The 17,735-nt window shown below is 40.4% G+C and overlaps 3 protein-coding genes across 3 annotated transcripts in view; all 3 read left to right on the top strand.

The window, feature by feature from the left end:
* LOC110050565 (nck-associated protein 1 homolog) overlaps nt 1–3,339 on the top strand; it is a 33,743-nt gene extending 30,404 nt beyond the window's left edge. The window contains exons 34-38 of the mRNA XM_089277336.1: nt 63–132; nt 515–624; nt 1,177–1,263; nt 1,858–1,950; nt 2,586–3,339. Coding sequence (XP_089133462.1) covers nt 63–132; nt 515–624; nt 1,177–1,263; nt 1,858–1,950; nt 2,586–2,609 — 384 coding nt within the window. The 3' untranslated portion in view covers nt 2,610–3,339. The remainder of the gene's footprint in view (nt 1–62; nt 133–514; nt 625–1,176; nt 1,264–1,857; nt 1,951–2,585) is intronic.
* Nucleotides 3,340–4,839: 1,500 nt separating this feature from the next.
* Nucleotides 4,840–11,904, top strand: LOC110050525 (kinesin-like protein KIF17). The gene is made up of 4 exons (XM_020756450.2): nt 4,840–5,055; nt 7,548–8,859; nt 9,779–10,578; nt 11,511–11,904. The coding sequence occupies exons 2-4, from the start codon at nt 7,713–7,715 to the stop codon at nt 11,631–11,633; spliced, it is 2,070 nt and encodes a 689-aa protein (XP_020612109.2). The 5' UTR covers nt 4,840–5,055; nt 7,548–7,712; the 3' UTR covers nt 11,634–11,904.
* A 1,369-nt stretch (nt 11,905–13,273) lies between these two features.
* On the top strand, nt 13,274–15,088 carry LOC110050566 (kelch-like protein 23). The gene has a single exon (XM_020756494.2). It carries the CDS (start codon nt 13,274–13,276, stop codon nt 15,086–15,088), a length of 1,815 nt encoding a protein of 604 aa, XP_020612153.1.
* Nucleotides 15,089–17,735: the final 2,647 nt, after the last annotated feature.

Genomic DNA, 17,735 nt, shown 5'->3' with positions numbered 1-17,735 from the left:
AACTTCATTCCACGTGCAGTAAGCTTACATGTGATTGAGGTTTGTGATGCTTATTATTTCAGGTGTTTGTCGCTGTGGCTCTTCCTTCGTTGGCTTACAGAGACGCCTCTGAATACAATGCCGACTTAGAAGGTTTGTCGGCCGATGTCATTTTTACTAGGGTTTTTTGAATATAGCAGTTTATGTTTGCTTTCGTTTTTGAAGTTAATGACATGGAGAGTTATCGCAGAATGGGAATTAATTCTTCTTCTCATTACTTCTCTCGTCATAACAGTTTTTTTCCTTCAATTTTTAGTATTTTCAGGCTCGATACTATTTGTGAATCTTAAGAATCGAGGCTCATTGTTCCATGATCACCTTTCTTCTAAATTTTCCTCATTCGCATCCATTCTTGTTCCTTTTTTGTCTTCATCTATCATCATTTCTACGTCAGTAAAGTAATAATTTTGTAGCTCCCAGAAATAAAATGGCTTTAAACTAAAATGGCATAATATCACTCGTGTTGTATTTTCAGCGCATGAAAACAACGCCCACTGTATGGCAGCGTCCATCAACCGCTTAGCAGGCGCTCTGTGTTTCAACAATGGAGACAACGCTGAGGAAAGACTCCGAGAATTTTTGGCGGTAGGTTAATTGTTTTCTACTACTTCAAGATACACTACAAACCCTTCCCGTACCCGATGGAGCTAACTTAGAACAAAGCCGAGTCAGTGACGTATTCCTGGAGAGCAGACGGCGAGGGACTGGCACCAAACTTAACTGGAGCCAAGCAAGCTGCCTCAGAATTCTCGTCCCCAGCGCCCCCTGTCCCTCGTTCCAGGGCCTCGCCGGCAAGAGGGACAGGCGGCTCTGGGGACTAGAATGGAACGCTTTCTGCCAGAAGCAATATTTTTAAAACTGTATGTGGTGTAAAACTACTGAAATATATAGATACGTGGATATATAGATATTGCCCTGACCAACAAATAAAAGCTAACCGCAAGCAAACCGGAGTGAAGCGGGCGGAGTTCTTATACAGGCTAACCGAACTGTTGTTCAATATGCAGCGTATACCAAATGCATATTATAAACATCTCTAAGACGTCATTTTTTTTTTCTTTTTTAGTATTTTGTTTATCGTCTAGTTCAGTACATATCCCTTGGTAAACACTAACACTGTGTAACCAATCTCTTTAGATCGCGTCTTCTAGTTTGTTAAAGCTGGGAATCGAAGTAGAGAAGGATTTGAAGGCTCGTGAATCCACGTACCTTCTCTTAGATATGGTGAGTGATTATGCTTCGTGTCTCTCACAAGGGTGTCATCTAGTCAGCGGAGACCTCTTTGCTCATACGTCGGGTCAGATTATATCTGGAGGTGTTGTTGGTAGAGAGGCGTGGTGGCCTCGTGGTTAGTGCGGTGGAATCAGGATCGAAGTGTCCAGGTTCGAGCCCTGGCCAGGGTCATTGCGTTGTGTTCTTGGATGAGGTTTTAATTAAAGACTGGCAAAAGTACACGACAGTCAATGCAATATATTGCAACATTGTTTTGCCCAGCATGTTGCAAACGTTTTGCCGCATGGTTACATCACTCAGTATCTTGCAACAGGATAGTCCAACGTGTGCAACATGTTTTGCGCAACACTGTTGCAATATGTTGCGTTGACTGTTGCGTTGAAATGTTGCATGCGTTTGTTTGTTTTTGAAATAACGAGTCAACCATTTGAGAGAATAATGTTAGGAAGAGATTTGCACATTTGCCTTTGTCAGTTATATTGTTGGTTAATGTATAGTACTGCAATTAAAGAAAAACAAAGACAAATTGAAAGCGTCAATAATCCTTGACTTTTAAGTCTTTTATTTCGCTATCTTGGTGCACAGATCGTTAACGATTCTCCATACCTAACAATGGACGTGTTGGAGTCATGTTTTCCATACGCCCTACTGAGGAATGCCTACCACGAGGTGTACAAGGTGAGTTGAGCCTTAGCTTAGAAATATTTGCTGGAAGGGTTAAGGTTCGAGCTAATATGCTTTTTATCTGATCACTTCAAAAGAATATTTTGTTGACAGTTTTAAGGGAATTCTTGGAAATAAAATTCGGGTTTTGTAATGCGATTTCTCGCAAATAAAGAAGAATTTCCGGCTTGAAATATACTTATCTGCCTGTGTCTGCTTGTATCCCTGCCTGCCTGCCTACCTGCCCGCCTGCCCGCCTGCCCGCCTGCCCGCCTGCCCGCTTACCTGTCTGTCTGCCCGTCTGCCTGCCTGCCTGTTTGTCTGTCTGCTTATCTGTCTTCCTATCTGTCTGTCGATGTAATAAAATCCCCTAGGGCCCAGTGTGTTCAAAATGACTTTGCGTTTGGTGTGGACGGTTGGATTATTTGTAGTGGGGTGGGGAATGGGCAAATTCCCTAAGAAATATCAAGCAGGTGCTTCAGACTATTAAAGGGGTACGGAGTAAATTAATTGCCTTTGGAAAGATATCAGGAAAACATGAAAACAACTTCCTGTAAAGCTGCAAGAGGATGAGAAAAATGTCGAGAAGCTGAACAAAATGATAGGTGTGGTTTTTTTGTAATGTAATCTTTACTGCTGTTCTTTTCTAGAGAAAGCTTGAAGTCTGGTTGTAACTACACAAGTAAAGACGCTGAGATGTACACACGAAGCGCAAGGCGAAAACTTCAACTAAAAGAAGACAAGTTTCTCGTGGACACCCTTATGATTAATTCTCTGGCTTTCGTTTCACTCGGCACTGTTTTAGTCTTTTCTTTAGTAATGTGACCAGTATGTAAAATCTCTGCAAAATCGCTTTGAGTGCCCGGTCAAATTCTCCTATCTTGTGCTATCAGAGCTGTATTAACACAAGTAATGAGAATGTGTATGTTAATACCAAGGTTCAAAGGGTTTTAAATCATCAGATTCCTAAACTGGTACCGTAAAAACCCTGTGGAGGCCAGTCAGAAAAATTTGATAGTTTTTGAAACGGTCACAATGCACGCAAGTCATGAATGTCCGCATTCATGTTAATTTTTATAAAGGTGTAATGATAAAAGGTAGAGAAGATGGGGGAAGGGGGTGATTTCTGACCATGAAAACCTCGATTTTAAATTGAAGCTGGAACTGAAGACAGCGTCAGACATAGTGAAGGGTACAACGAGGTGTTAAATGATTTTAAGTATTTGCACAACTGTGAAGTTCTGTAGAGGGATATTTTCGGATTATGAGATTCAGATAAACAAGACAGATCGCACCCGATATAGCCTAACAACATCATCCTTGCATCGTAATTGCTACTATATGTATCTGTTAGTTGTGCTCCTCAACTTTTAATAAACCGGAAAGCAAGGAGCGTTTTTCAGAGTCGATGCCTCTGTTGTATTAATAACCATATTAAACGAAAGATTCAGTAAGGTTTGCGCGAACGGAACAGAAAGTAGGTTACTAGACATGGGAAAATGCGTGTGTGTTGTGACGTTACAACATGGCGGCTGAAATTCCTTTATTTGGAAGTTAAAGATGATCAAAATGGGGGCGGTTCAACCTGCTGGGAATAATTATCTTTTTTCAGGCTTTTTTCTCAGCAGTTATGTAAAACATGATTTCTAAAGGTTTCCATTCTCCCTTGAGAGTTTTCCTCGGTAAAAAAAATCACCGAAGGTATTCAAGAAAGTGAAAATATAAAAAAAGGATGAAATAAAAATAAACAAGAATGGTTGAGACTGGTGAGGATTGACAGGGATCTTGAAAAGTTTTCAAGATTCGTCATACGTGAAGAAACTTCTCGACCTCTCAAGAGACTAAATCATAATCTAGAACCCAGATCTCCCACAGGCAAGCGTCAAACAGAGTAAAGTCTGGGTACGAAATTAACAAAATCATAAACTGAGACAGAGACAAGTATCGTTAAACGCGGCATGGTTTCACCAGTTGTTTTCGCTTGTGGTCTGCGCCGGGATGTGAACACTTTATAGCCTCCTGCTGTCGTACCATCTGAACGTGAGACTATATAGACTGTGTCAGAAGCAATTTCTCGTCTTAGTCCACAAGCAAGACAAAGATCTTGCAGTCTTCATCAGACAACGATGCATACGAAAAAAGTAAACAAGCCAAACAATCTACTATGACCGCAATCAGCGGTGTTGTCAGTCAAACGTAGTCTTGTTTTGCCAGTGTTGTTTATGATTTTGATTTTCTAAACCAGAGGGCTGGAGCGGAACAACTTGGTTGGGGAGTCAGGGAAAATAGTGAGTTCATTTGTTCCGGGGCTCTGTGGTCAAGGGCTTTTGACACGCGTAACAGAAAAGACTTCATCACACAAAAATGTGAACATCAGCCAAGACACTATTACATCATTGATATCACTTCCGATTGACGTCAGGAGGCGTAATCACCATGCGTGACTGACATAGAAACAAACAAACGATAACGAGATTTTAAGCGAACTCGATTTGAGAACTTGCAGTTTTATAAAATTATATTTGAAAATACTTTTTTTCTTCCTATTTTAAGCTGACAGTTCGAGAAAAGTCGAGTAAATTTGAATATCGTTTGCCATTGTATTCTTGATGTCAGTTGCTATCCAAATTGAAAATGGGATTCTAGATCTGATATTTAACGGAAAGCATTTATCAGTCACGCATCTTGTGTTCTCAAATTCGTCTAATTTTTCCTTCCTTCCATGTCGATTTTCGACGTCAATTTTTATCTATCCTCAGAACTATCTTAGCCAAACTGGAAACATTTTTTACACTAGCTTCAGCGCGGCTTACCGTCCAAGTTGAGGTTTGTTTGTTTCTGGACCATTGAAAGGCAAGTCTAGCGTTGCGGAACATGACACATTCACTGAGCGTGTTCACTTGATCACTTGGCTTAAGTGTTCAAGGAATTTAACGTTAAGATCAACTAAAATTACTCGGCCATGGAATTTCTGAATATTTGATCTGTGCCAGTCTGCCCGGGGAGTCGATCGAAAGATTCCTCTGCTTTGTCGCCCTTGTTGTATGTACATAATGTCTGTTGGCCGATTGTATGCGCGCTAAAATGCTTGGATTCTCTGGCAAGCTTGCAAGGAAATAGGTATGTGTTAGATTTGAAGCTTTCAATCAGGCATTTTTGCACTGTTTTAAATGTAGCACGCAGAGAAAAACTCTTTCGCGTTTTACGCCCACCTTTTTGTAAAAATTCGGTAACTCTAACAGGTTCAAGCTAATTTCAACGTCTACAGATAACTTAATCCTCCTCCCTTGAATAACACACGACATCACTGAACTCCAGATGTATTTATAAGTCAAGACGTTTAAGGAGCAACAGAACTGATACTAGTAAATACCAACCGGTATTTCATGGCTGGTACCTCACTCCGAGTATATAATCAAGGATATGATATCACCAGGGGCCCACTCCAGGATGTGATAACATCATGCAAATCTTGACGTGTTTTTATAACTTTGTTTCACAATTTACAACTCCAAACCATGTTGATTTATAGTTTTGAATTGTTTAGCTATACTACTGCCCTGTGGGAGATTTTTCGCAGTATATCTCGTGGGGAAAATATCACCCAAGCCGTGACCATACCACGAGTCTTTAAGTCTACAATACTCAGTAGTCTTGCTGATCGTTGATCATATTCTTAAACTTTATCTGATTGTTATAAAACAACTCTAATCTATCTATAATCCTAATGGCACGCTTTCCACATATGCTTCACAGCTTCAGTACTGTGTGTGCGTGAGATTTAAAGTACACATTTCAATTTAAGTGTATACGATTGTTCAATCGTTCAATTTGTTTATTTTCCATTTCAACTCCCTCTTAGTAATTTACCCAAACCAACGTTAACTGAAGATATAGGAGAGGGAAAATATAAGGGAAATAGAGAGAGGAGAGGGAAAATATATATATCTTTGCGGAGAATCCGTATCTGGAGCGATCAAACGCGTTAGAAGACACTCGAAATTCGCCATTCCATTTCCTGTAGTTTTCTCGCTGTGCTGGTACCTGCGTCTCGGATCAGTTACGGTTGGGTTTGCTTTACATTGAAGGTAAATTGTTCTTCACCTAAGCTATGAGTTTATTTTATTTTTAACAGCTCACACACAAGGAAGGTTGTAGATAGACAGTTTATTTTTGCAAGTCGTTCCTATGGGTGACTCGTTTTTAATAACGTCTCAGTTTTCAAACTATGGAAACAGTTCAAATAGTAAACCGGTGATGACGGAAAATTCAAATAGCATTAAAAATGTTAGTTATGGAAAATACTTTGCAATCACGGCTCTGAGCGGCACAGCGGTAAAATTGTCCGCGCATGCACCCGGCTGCTTAAAGGAGCTCAGTCACAGTATTTTGAGTTATTTTGGCCACATACAAAATTACCTTTAAATGGTAGGAAACCTGAAAATAACAGTTTAATAAGATAGAAGAACACCAAAGAGATAATGATAGACCATAAAGGAAGAAGGATGGCCAAGGATGGAGAAGATTAATTAACACGGATTACAAACGACGAATTTGAAAAATTTAGGCTAAACTTTTCAATATGCGCAAACCGTGACGTAGCTCCTTTGAGCGAGGACGTTCTCATTCTCCTCCCAGAGCCTCCCTTTCTTTCGGTCATCAACGACATTTTAAAACGAGTAACACTAGGTACGAGAGTGGGGCGTTCTATACAGCATTGGTTTGAAAGCTTGCCGTTACTTGTTCGTTACTTAAAAGTTGGAGTAGTTACTGATAACTGGTGTATTTCGAAAGACTTACCAAAATCTCTGTTAACGTGCAAAATAGACCGATTGCATGAATGTAGCCAGATTATAATAACGATGCTGTACGTAATCAAGAAAACCTTACCCTCGCACTGATAAGAGAAATCCTTTGTGAAGAGGATAAGGCTTTCTGACATAATTTTATTCAAATTCCGCACCATTTGCAGCCTACTTATAACTTCTCTTGCTTCATTCTTAAGCAATGGAATTTTATTTTTGCCCTACCTTCTAGTTCTTAGGAGTGATGAACGCGTAATGTCTCCTAACAATTGGATACGTTTTCAAGCTCAAATGTAATGAGAATAACGTTTTTATTATATGAAGTGTAGGACGTATATTCCATGCTGTGTGTATCACAGACACCGCAACACTGAAGCTGCCTCGATGGGGACTGTAAATTAAATAGCGTCATTCTGCGACACAAAAGTTATTCTAACAATCCATTGAAAAGAAGCTTTAAAATGGCAGAACGGAAGAAAAACTGAACATAAGCGAAATGCGAAGAGCGGCATACCGAACTGGAATCGGTTACGAAAGGAGTGACTTTAAGCTTTCTATCTGCCGGCTCGAGAAAAAGAAAGTTAAAAAATAAACCTAAAAACAGTTGTGTGAAGGCATGGACTGTGATGCTCTGGAATTCTCTCTGTTTGTTTTGGAGCTGGTATTTCGTCATAAGATCCTGAATATTTCATTCTGATTTTTAAGAGTGGATATTGTCATTAAAGAACAAAAACTGACATAATTAAAATCTTGACCACTTTTACCCTATAACGTAAGATAGTTTTAATCTTATTCCCCCTTGTTTAGGTCTTCAAATTTTGCAACTAAGACTAACGATGGAAGTGGAGCCAATAATTCTAGTGAACTTAAAGCCAAATAAAGTCTGGTAGCAGCAACGACAAGTAGGCTTCGGAGGAGAGGCACATTATCAGCAATTTTACCTCAGCCACTCCTCCCGCTGTGAGGCCCAGTATGAGCGAGAGCGTCAAAGTCATTGTTCGCTGTCGGCCATTGAATGAAAAAGAGCGCGAAATGAAGACGCGATTTGTCATTGAAACAAACTCTTCACTGCAACAGTGCAGCATAAGGAGGCCTGGTGACGACCCAAAGCTATCAAAAACTTTTACGTTCGATGGAGTTTACGGAATTTCAAGCAGCACTGAGAAAATCTACTCAGAAATTGTTCGTCCGATTGTGAAAGGCGTTCTTGATGGATACAATGGCACGGTTTTTGTCTACGGTCAAACGTCTTGCGGAAAGACGTTTACAATGGAAGGCATTGAAAGTCCATCCGCCCAAAACGGGATCATTCCTCGATGCTGTGAGCACATTTTGAGCGCCATCCGCCAGAGGAGCTTGGATCAGCACTCGAAATACCTCCTACGCGTTTCATACCTTGAAATATACAACGAAGAAATCCGAGATCTACTTGTGAAGGATTGTAGGTACAAACCTGAAATCAAGGAACACCCAGATAAAGGCATCTACGTTAAAGGTCTTTCGAGTATTACTGTGGACAGTTACGCGGATATGCAGGAAATTTTCGACTCAGGAGGAAAGAATCGATCTGTCGGCGCGACTGCATTGAATTCAGATTCCTCTCGATCACATTCGATTTTTACTGTGGATCTTGAGGCGTGCGTTCGTTCATGCCAAGGAGAGAATGAGATATATAGAACAGGAAAACTCAACCTGGTCGATCTGGCCGGAAGTGAACGCCAAAGTAAATCTGGTTGTACCGGTGAACGATTTAAGGAATCAACCAAGATAAACTTGTCTTTGTCTGTCCTTGGAAATGTCATTTCTGCGCTAGTCGATGGCAAATCTAAGCATGTTCCGTATCGCGACTCAAAGCTCACGAGGCTACTGCAAGATTCTTTAGGAGGAAACTCCAAGACCTTAATGGTGGCTTGCATTAGCCCTGGGGAGAACAATTATGAAGAAACATTAAGCACGCTTAGGTACGCAAAGCGTGCAAAAGACATCAAGAACAAACCAAAGATCAACGAAGATCCAAAAGACACGATCATAAAACGATATCACGACGAGATCCAGCAGCTTAAGAAAATTATTGCCAAGGAGATTCCAGTTTCGAGGCAGCTAGCGACTGAGCTTAAAGGTGAGTCCTTGTCGGTCTATTTTGTCATCTTGGATCAGAGCCCAAAGAGTTCAAAGTTCAAGTATGGCTGTAAATAAAACTCAATAGGACATTTCCGAGTTGCCTTTTGCCTCTGTTCCAAAACGAGTCTTCGTGCAAAGCCATTCATAAGAAAATGTGCTTCGCCTACAGGTTTGTTTTTATGCAAATCAAACTCATCCTTACATGAAGGGTTTTGCACAAGGACTCATTTTGAAACTGAGGCACAAGGTAACTTGGAAATGGCCTATTGCTTACCATTTGACGGCAGGGACTGGTTAGGAAGACCGTTGAATAATGATAACGGTTTTTCCAAAATCAGCAAACCAACCGAATGGGTCGGATGAATCGATATTGACGTTCCGTTTCGTTGAAAACTCGCTGAAATATCTAGAGAAACAATAAAATAAACAGTTATCTTGTCAGGACACCTCCCATCCAAGTGTAATCAAAATAGGAATAAAGCCAAATCTGAAGACAGAATTCAAATGATTTAAAAGTCAGATACCAGGCACTCCTGTTTATACTCTCCTGGCCTAGGTAGTGCTCTTAACAGAAGACAAATAGACAAGGTCTCACTATTACCTGGGAATGGAATAGATCCACTAAACAATGGTTGAAACAAGTAGAAAATACGAGCAGAAATGCTGTTACGCTTGGTTACAGTTTATCTACTTAATTGTCGGGGCCTTTGGAGATATCAGTTTTACTCTGTATACAATCTATACACCGAATGAGAAACCCTGGTTAAAGAAAGCTATCTATCTATCTTCTTCATTATACTTGTTAATCGTGGAACCTATTCCTAGTGTACATTCCCAGTGTAACCTAAACGACCGTGATCTACGGCGGCACTTCAGACAACAGTTCTGTTTCACAACTCTTTGGCTTCTTTTTATAGAAATCACTGAAGAAACAAGAACCAGATCATTAAGCTATTGCCAGACCATAACACAGAGACGCGAAACGAATCAATCAAGTCATCTAAGTGTGAAGGAATATCAGTCGAGTCTTTGTGAAACACAAAGGCTTCACACGAACGCTTGTCACGAGACAACGACGTTGAAGAGAGAGCTCGATGAACTTAAAACTCAGCTTCAGATTCAGCAGAGGAGGCTTGAATACGAGGCGAGGAAAACTGTCCTTGAGGAACATAAAACCGCATTAATGCTACTAAGAGGCCGAAGAACCGCAGACGGATGCAGCGAGTCCGAAATCGGTAAAGCTTCTAGTGTAAACAAAGGTGAAATGCAATCTCGAGCGCACGATTCGCCGGACGTTGTAGCATTTAGAGAATATTCACCGGAAGTGTCGCCACCGGAAGTGTCGTCACGAGAAGCGACAAACTTGTCCGGTTACATAAATACAGAGTCAGAAAATTCGGCATTAAACTTGGACAACGTGAAAATGAGAGTGACGCCAGAAACAGAATTGACGTCAGAAACGGAAATAAATTCAACACCCGAAGTACCTGTCATGATCTCTGTCGCAACTTCAACTAACGATTTACACTTACTGGAAGCAGATGTTGAATTGGATGAGGAAGAACCGAGCGGAGAGTGGAACATTCGAGAAAACATCCTATATCGAGAAGAAGCCGAGGGACGGTCTAGAAGCGTATCACCATACACTGCAGAGAAGAAGAGCTATGCTAAGGTGGAAGCCTCCGAGAGCGAAGTCGTTTACCAGCTGGATGAAGAGGTAAGGAGAATACTCATTTAATTTTGTCTTGTGATCGATACATTGGGGGAAAGCAAAGATGACCAGTGATTGGTGGGTTTAACTTGAAATTTGACAGCAACTACAACAATAACAACAACACGATCTATTAGTACCACATGAAAGAAAAAACATTTATACGATATCTATCAGTTGACACTTACAAATTGGGTACTTGCTGCCAAAAATAACTGGATGTGAATAGACTTGTTGGGCAGGTAACATTTGGATTTAAAAAGTGCGTCGGTCTTCAGTAAGGTTAATATATCAGTAAAGTAACTGTAATTAATAGTGTTAATAATAGTACATGTATTTGGACCGAGAGGAGTACAACAGCCCCTTTCACGGTTACCTTTGTTCATTTGCATTACAGTAAAATCTAGCATGTATGTGACGCAATTTCGGGCTATTTTGTAGTTTTAGCCCGAAATTGCCTCGCATCCACGTTGGATTACATTGTAATGCAAATGAGAAAAATTAACCGTGAAAAGGGCTAATGGGGAGTAATCTGGAGAAATCGGACCAGCGGGCAGCGCGAGGCCGATTTGAATCACGAGCACGGTTTTTCCCTGAATTGTACGACACAAGGTGCAATTACTAATTAATTGTATCAATAACAAATTTCGAGATTAAGAAGTCTGTTAAGAACCTTTTTTGAGCGAAAAAGTCAGAGATGTTTTCCATAATTTGTGAAATACTTTAGGGAACATAAAAAGAAAGCCACTTTTTTGGTATGACTATACAGGTATTAAATTAATATGGTTGGGTCCTCGAATAGTTTTTTCAGCAAGGTATAATTTTACAATAAATATTAACGATAAGAAACGACGTTTCGATGTTATCTTGATTATAATTGTTAAGTAATGACGTGTCCGTCTTTTCTTTCATGACCTTTGTCGCTGGTTTTCTTTCAGGGTCCTGTTAGCATAGGATTATGCTGCCTTTGTCCCGAGATTTCTTTCTTCGGTGAAAGGTTCCAATTTTATCAGCACAGACGTCTTGAGGAGTTTTTGCGACGGAAACAAAAATTACCTTAAAGGAGCAAGTTCGTCATTTGTGATACGTTTTAACCATATCAGTTCTTTTTCCTTTTTGTTTTACTATTTCTTATTTAGGTTTTTTTTTACACTGGTAACCTTTTATTAACAGGTTTTCCCTCGATTTGAACATAACTTTGTACTTTGTACATCGCACAAAATTACTTAACAGACGGTGGCATAGCCGCTTTGAAGAATCAGACCAGGCGAAAATAATTGTCTTTTACAGCATAATTCAAAACTTTGAAAAAAATAAAACAGTTTAGCAAGATTATAGTGTTGTTTGATTCGGTTCCAGAATTGTCTTCGAAATACAAAAAAAAACTAATGCGAGATATCTTTGTAGTTTAGCTTTTGGCGCAGAATAAGTTTGTCATGTTGAATTCTTTCCCCAGAGCCACCTGACCCTCATAGCCGGGGGAGCCTTGGCACGAACCTTTTCCTAGTGCCAAGCCCATGTAGGCCAAGAGAAACAGGTGGCTCTGAGGACTATATTACTAGGAAAAATTTTCGGATGATTTCAATTTCAGACAAAAAAAATTGTCCGAAAATAAAACAGTCCGAAATTTTTAAGCATCCGAAATATTTACAGTGCAACATGAGACTTTGAAGCTCCAATGCTCTTAGTTTCCTTTATGCTGGGCTTTATGGAGCGAACTCTAGTTGAGACACTGCTGAACATGCGTTAAGGCTTGATAGAATTTTTTTGTCGTTGGTGTATTCGTAAAACCTTCAGGGTTCAGTAAAACTATCATTTCCACCGATGTCGTTTCAGTCCAATTCGAGTTTTGTAGGCGTAAATTTGCTTTAGCTTTGTTTCAGCAAAGTTTCCGAAATTGTTGTCCGAAATTTGTCCGAAATGAGATCAAAAGTGTCCGAAAATTTAGCGCCCGCATTAAAACGCCCGAAATTGTTTGCAAGTAATGTAGTTTATGCTTGTGTTACATGTAAAGTTCAATAATGTTTCTGAACACGCGTAGATAGAGTAGCCGACATTTTTTTCGTATATTTTGCGGTCTAGTCAAGCCACAATAGGCCCAATATTTCCAAAATCTTGGGGTAAATGGTAAACAAACTCCGTCTCCCCAGCCTCCTCCGTCTGCCTAACCAAAAACAAAATTAACATTAGTGTTACTGGTGCTCTGAATTTTTCGTGCAAGCTAATTTTCCAAAGGCTATTACTAGTTTTGACAGCTCTACTGAGTACCTAATCTATCACATTCAAGGGACATGTCACAACACAACACATCAAGGAACTGCCAAAACATCTCAAATTGCACAAAACTAAGCATAGAGTCTAAGTTGCGCTAGCCTTTAGTGGGCAATATTCATGAACATTGTCTAAATGAGCACACTGTGACTGGCAATGAAAGATTCGCTCCCATTTTCCACCATCAAAATACGATATTTGCATTTGGTAAAAATCAAACGGTTTCAGTTGACTGAGTTTTTTCCTCTTAGAAAGGGTTAAAGCCCTTTTTCGGATCATTAAACAGAATGGGCTCAGCCTATCAGGAATGATTTTAACATTATAATGGTTTGTAATGACGCAAGGTCTGTTGTTTTGAAACACAACTAGCTTCAAATCTGCACAACAGACCACAACAGACCACAACATTTTAACAGTTAGGATATTTCAGATGGAAGCCCAGCAGATCCCTGCTAGTGTTAACAGCAGCGAGGATGTCTTCATTCCACAGGAAAAGTTCTACGGACCGTGTGACATCACTTTGCTGGTAAAAGATGGCATTGTCAAAGCCCACAAGAAAAATTTGTCAAAATCAAGCGACTTCTTTGAGAGTCTGCTAAACTCCAATATGAGAGAGAGGAACGAAGGAATAGTAAGGTTTGAAACGCTAAGCAAGGCCGATTTGGGAGATGTCCTGGAGTTTATTTACACCGGTAGCGTTGACATTTTATCCGAAAACCAGGCTAAGGAAATCATTGCGATAGCTGACTATATGCTGATCCAGCAATTAAAATATCTCGCTGGGAGATTCTTAGCAAACAAGTTAAATGTTTTCAATTGCATTCCGACGTACTATTTTGCACAAAGATTTCAATGCAAAGAACTCTTTTCGGACACCTGGAAATTCATCGTTGGAAATTTCACCGCTGTAGCGAAAACGAAAGAGTTTCTGGACTTGGCAGTCGAGAATGTTGAAATTTGGATTTCAAGCGACGAAATAAATGTTAGCGCCGAGGAAGACGTATTCAAGATCCTTTTAACTTGGATCGATCACGACAAAAGCGAGCGAAAGAAGTGTTTCGAAACCCTATTCAACCACCTGCGCCTTCCTTTCGTGACGCGTGACTACCTTCACAGAGATATCATGACAAATGATCTTGTGAGAGTTAATGAAAGATGTCTAGATCTTGTTGAGCAGACTTTAGAAATGGTTGACTCTAAAAACTACGACAATCTCTCTATCAGCCCCAGAAAGTCGCTTGAGATCCCTGTTATACTAGTCTGCGAGCACAATTTAGAAGATCAACTGCTCTGTTATTTCCCACGTGACAACAGCTGGTGTAAATTGCGTGAGACTAGCCCGTTGTGTGACCAAGTAATATCTTGTCATGGTAAACTGTATTTCTTATCAAAAAGTGAGTATAAACTGTTGCGCTATGATTCTTTTTCTAACCGCTGGAGCTCGTTATCATATAAAGGAGGAAAAGATATCCAGCAACTCTTTGTTAGAAATGATGATGAAATTTACGCTTATGCGACGGAAAATTCCACGTCTTGCCCTGGCTGTGTTGCACTACGCTGTAGTGGAACAGAAGACGGCGTCGTAGGAAGCTCTCGCTGTGGGAAGAAGCATTTTTCCCATTTCATGAAGTATAAAGCTGAAACAAACTTTTGGGAAGAGATTTCGTCATTTGACGTGGGATCTAGAGAAGGAATTTGCATCGTAGCCGAAGACAGCTTCATCTATTTTGTTGGTGGCAGACGATCCAACATGCAGCTGAAAGATGCAGACAGGTATGACCTTGACAAAACCAAGTGGGACAAGATACCTGACATGCAGAAAGCCAGACAATGGGCTTACGGTGCTGTCGCACACGGGAGACTTTTTATCACGGATAATGGCAAATCTTACCATGAGGAGAGAACATGCGAGGTTTACCTCGAAACAACAAATGAGTGGCAATTCATAGCAAGCTTGAGGATCCCACGCACCCGACAGGGCTGCATGATGTGTGTCGATGGCAAATTGTATGTACTAAACGATTGTGTTTGGTCTGTGAGTGGAACAAGAGGAAAGATTGAGTGTTATGACCCAGACAAGGATGAATGGCGGGAACAAACTGAGATACCCCTCAAACGAGTCACGTATGCATGGTATCTCTTAAACTCTTGTTCAATGAGAGTGTTTAAGGGAGGTTACCTTCATTGGCCACGCCCGTCAGGGTGCTGTCTCGAGCACAGTAAAACCTGTAACACTTTAGTCTAAGTGGTAGTCATTTCCTCTTTCAGCGATCAAGATGGCTGCAAGAAGGCTATCACGTACCTTGAAAAGAATTTGTCATTCTGAGATTTTTTTAGAAGTCTGACTTCCTTCATTCAATGCTTACAATTTTACTTTTTCTTAGCGTGACAAGGAAAACCAGCAGTAGCTGTTATTGCAGTTGAGTCTGCGGTCAAATATTCCTTTGTTTTACAAGGCGTGCAAACGAGGCGAGAGGGTCAATACAATGCAGTATTGACCCTTTCGCGTCGTTTGTGTGTCAAGACGCTGATAACTGCAATAACAGCTATTGTAGTAGATAGAAAAAAAATGAGTATATCTTTTTGTCGAGGATCAAGGGTCGAGGGTCCTATGTCGAGGGTCGAGGGTAATATTTTTTTATTAAATGGCACGGGTTATTTTCTGAGGTTTTGTTGTTTTTTTTTTACTCTTTGCGGTAGGCTCGATTTCCGCCGCTCAATCGAGTCCGGTCTATATGTTCCTCCCCGACTTGGTTAAATGTCTGCTAACATGATCGCACTTCAATTCATATCACAAACGTCTTTGCTACAGCGAGAAAGATAATTGATTTAGTCTGCTCGATTCAGGATCAAAGATGGAGGATCGAGGATCGAGGTTCGGGGATCGGGTATCAGTCATTTATAAATGGTTAAATAAATAAATACATAAATAAATAAATAAGTAGATAAATAAATAATAAATCAATATTAAAGATAACAATTACTATGACTTCTTGCAATGTAATAAAACCAGTACAAATTATACTTGCACTTGTTAGTCTTCTTAGTTATTTTCACGCGTTCAACTCGTCGGGGGAATGAGAAACGCGCAGCGTCACAATGAATGCTGAAAACTGACAGCTAAGTTGGGCATTTACCGATGAAAGTTCAATAGACCTTATCACGGTTTTCGACGCCATCTTGACGGCTAGGTTTAGTTAATTTTTCTAATTTTCCGTACATTTGTCTGTAAATTTGGCTGACGCGTTCGCTGGAAAAAAAATTACATGCAAATGTATTGAAAATTAGAAAAATTAACTGAGCGCCCTCTAGCCAAGCTAGAAGAATACAATCTTCTACCTAGTATTTTAACGTCGCGATTCACAGATTGTGTAAAATTCAATTTTGGAAAAAGTTATTTGTTATCGGATTCCCATACAAACACTGTAATTTCTGACTGCTTTGCCTACCCGTCAAGATGGCATCGAAAACCGTGATATGTAGACTATTTAAGCTCGTAAACAACAAAACAACAAACAACGCCGATAGCAGCAGGGCTATTCAAGGGTGCTGTGTTTTACGGAGTAAATTTCACCATCAAGATCAACTCGTCCTCGTCGTCAACAGAAGGACATAAACCACAAACGTATTAACGAACAAAACGCATATGTGACTGTTCAGACGAAGAAGACAGTCCACCTTTGACATAGAAAGAGTCGGCTTCGTTGAAAAGCTAAGTACTTATCTTTTTTCGAGCTTTTCCTCCTCTTTATTCAGTATATTTCTTGAATGAATACTTACGAAAAACTAATTCGTTGTTCCAAAATCTCATGCTGTAAGCTTAGTTAATTCAAATCAGCATTTTATTTTACTATTTCAAGCCTTGATTTAACTTGTAAGGCACTTTTTTTCTAAGTTATTTAGCAAGCTTTCAAAACCACATGGATACTTGTAAAAGCGATTTAATAAATCATCTTAAATTTCAAGAAAATCTCAGGTTGTTTATGATAAACAAACTTCATCATGGAAAGTGCTGACGTACGATATTTACGCACGAGTTCGTTTTCACAAAACGAACGAACGAGGCTTTGCTATATGTGGTATTGGTGTAGGCTCGATTACCAGCCGCTGTTTGGGAAAAGAGCCCGCGCTCCTCCCCCGAACTCGAGAAAGCGGCGGAAATCGAGCCTGGTAATCAGGTAATGTAGCCTGCGAACGCAGACGTATTTCCGGCTGTCGCTTGTCTCCGCCGAAAATAACGTCTACGAACCCGAGCCAGGAAACGATTTCTGTGACGTAGGAATTTTAAGCCAATCACAGTTTAGCTCAAGTAGCCCCAGAACTACTGCGCGAGGTATTCGCTCCGAGGAGCACTCGAGTTTCATTCTATCATGGAATCTGATTGGCCAAAGAGAAACAAAAGTCATTACGTCACAGAAATCGTTTCCTGGCTCGGGTTCGCAGACGTTATTTTCGGCAGAGACAAGCGACAGCCGGAAATACGTCTGCGTTCGCAGGCTACAGGTAATGGTGCTACTCTCTTATTTTTCATGGTATGGGGCTTGGTGCACGGACGTACGAACGGACAGTCACGTGACAAGCAAAATGTTTGAGATCGATGGGTTACCAAATTTTCTAAGGTATGGGACCCCGCTCGCGGGCTTTCGGCGCGCAGGAGCTCCGCTATTAGTCTATCTCGATCGGAAATGGCGCAAAAACGTTTTGAATGGCCGTTTTGAACCAAAGCATGAAACAAAATTTGCTTCATGTAAGGAGGAACAAAGTGTGCCTATTTTCCTTTCTTTGAGGCAAACCGCTGGCAAACGAGACTGAGCACACATTCACGCGGGGCACTCTGGGTAGTAGAAAAGATGAAGGATGTTGCTGAATGGCGCGGGAGATTTTAAAAATCA

This window comes from Orbicella faveolata, unplaced genomic scaffold, assembly GCF_042242905.1.
Source record: "Orbicella faveolata isolate gen_17 unplaced genomic scaffold, um_ofav_v1 contig_46, whole genome shotgun sequence".
Taxonomy (NCBI): domain Eukaryota; kingdom Metazoa; phylum Cnidaria; class Anthozoa; order Scleractinia; family Merulinidae; genus Orbicella; species Orbicella faveolata.
Note: the sequence above shows the minus strand (reverse complement) of the source record. Positions and strands in the feature narration are given on the sequence as shown.